Source organism: Henckelia pumila, chromosome 2 (assembly GCF_033568475.1).
Source record: "Henckelia pumila isolate YLH828 chromosome 2, ASM3356847v2, whole genome shotgun sequence".
Lineage (NCBI taxonomy): Eukaryota > Viridiplantae > Streptophyta > Magnoliopsida > Lamiales > Gesneriaceae > Henckelia > Henckelia pumila.
Genome location: NC_133121.1, coordinates 41656308 through 41658004, shown reverse-complemented (window position 1 = coordinate 41658004; position 1697 = coordinate 41656308). Strand labels below are relative to the sequence as shown.

The 1697-nt window shown below is 40.5% G+C and overlaps 1 protein-coding gene across 1 annotated transcript; it reads right to left on the bottom strand.

The window, feature by feature from the left end:
- Positions 1-436: 436 nt before the first annotated feature.
- Positions 437-1306, bottom strand: LOC140877545 (uncharacterized). Its single transcript, XM_073281084.1, has 2 exons — positions 938-1306; positions 437-877 (listed from the first exon to the last, which is right to left on the bottom strand). The coding sequence occupies exons 1-2, from the start codon at positions 1304-1306 to the stop codon at positions 437-439; spliced, it is 810 nt and encodes a 269-aa protein (XP_073137185.1).
- Positions 1307-1697: the final 391 nt, after the last annotated feature.

The following is a 1697-nucleotide window of genomic DNA, read 5'->3' as shown; positions in this document are numbered from 1 at the left end:
GCCGGTGCCAAGAGGTTGCATGGACAATGAGCGGCTCCTGGTAGGCTTCTAGGCGGAGGGAGACATGAATGAACCGATCCCGTGCCGGAATGAGAGGGATTCTGAGACTGTGTAGGTATGGGACTACATGGTTGAGGAGGGCTTAAAAGATTTCATATGTACTATTCATATCAAGAAGGTGTATCTTTTTTTCGGAAGCTCATCACATAAGAACTCCAAAGTTAAGCGTACTTGACTTGAGGCAATTATAGGATGGGTGACCCCCTGGGAAGTTTTCCAGGGTGCGTGTGAGTGAGGACATAAGCACGCTGAAAAGACCCGTTTTGATACAGTGGGGCGTTACAGATGTGACATGTTGCTCCAGTGTCTACCCACTATTCTTTAGGGTTGTCCATCAGATTGACTTCAAAAACCACAGTAGAAGTTCTGTAACCAATTATGTCTCACCATATGTTGCAACACGGTCTACAACAAACATGTTTATTTGGTCTCTATTGGCTTTCTTTGGACGTCGGCAATCCTTAGCCATATGATTTGGCTTGCCACAATTGTAGCACATTCCATTGAACCTCTTAGCCTTCACTTGAGTTTTTCCTTTCCCGAAAAACTTCTTCTTTTTGCTAGAATTTAATTCCATCAAGTTTGTCTTTGCATCCATAGGTGATTTCCCTTTAGGATCAAAATGCTTACGATTGTCTTCTTCAATTCGCAGCCTCACAATGAGATCCTCAAGTTCCATATCCTTTCGCTTGTGTTTTAGATAATTTTTGAAGTCTTTCCACGAAGGCGGAAGTTTCTCAATTATCGAAGCTACTTGGAAAGCCTCATTTATATGCATACCCTCAGCATGGGAATAATGCAGCAAAAGTTGCAATTCCTAGACTTGGATCAACACAGATTTAAAATCAATCATTTTAAAATCCAAAAATATACCAACAATGAATTTCTTCATTCCGGCATCTTCAGTTAAGTACTTCTTTTTCAGAGACTTACACATGTCCTTTGACGTCTTGGCTTGACTGTACACGTTATATAACGTGTTGTCCAAACCATTCAAAATGTAGTTGCGACAAAAGTAGTCTCCATTCTTCCAAACATCATAAGCAACCCGCTTATCTTTGTCCGTCTCACTTTCAGATACAGCAGGAGCATTCTCTTGCAGAAACTTCACGAGATTCAGTGTGGTCAAGTAAAACAACATCTTTTGGTGCCCTATTTTAAAGTCAACACCGGAAAACTTCTCCGGTTTCTCAAAATGTGGCGCTTGAACAGTAGGTTGAATAGGGGCAGTAGATGCGGATGCCATCTCAGAATACACAGGAAATTCGTCTTAATATTGTTGGGTTCGGAGTACTGTGCAAAATGAGATTTTTTTGGTTTGTGTTCTAGTTGATGTTGCAACACGACTTGAGACAAGACATGAACAAGAAACTATAAGCCGAGGCTAGAGTCAAACTCTATGTCCTTAAGACAAATTTTTCCCACACACGGTGCTGATGGAATATGACAATCGTCTCGCAAGATACAACGACTTCGTTTTGTAATAGGAGCACTCCAAATTACAAAACCCGACGAACTTTGAAGATGCTTTTTGAACTTTCCGGAAAATGATGAACAAACCTAATATGCAGCAATATGTATGAACGAAAAATCAGTTTACTTTTTGAGTTTCAATATGTGTAACCTTTTTCCATTCA

Bases quoted from the DNA above. Each gene is read 5' to 3' on its own strand.
- LOC140877545 (XM_073281084.1), bottom strand. From the start codon at position 1,306: ATGGCATCCGCATCTACTGCCCCTATTCAACCTACTGTTCAAGCGCCA. The intron at 878-937 runs GTTGGTATATTT...ATCCAAGTCTAG, and splicing joins CCGGAATGAAGAAATTCATT to GAATTGCAACTTTTGCTGCA.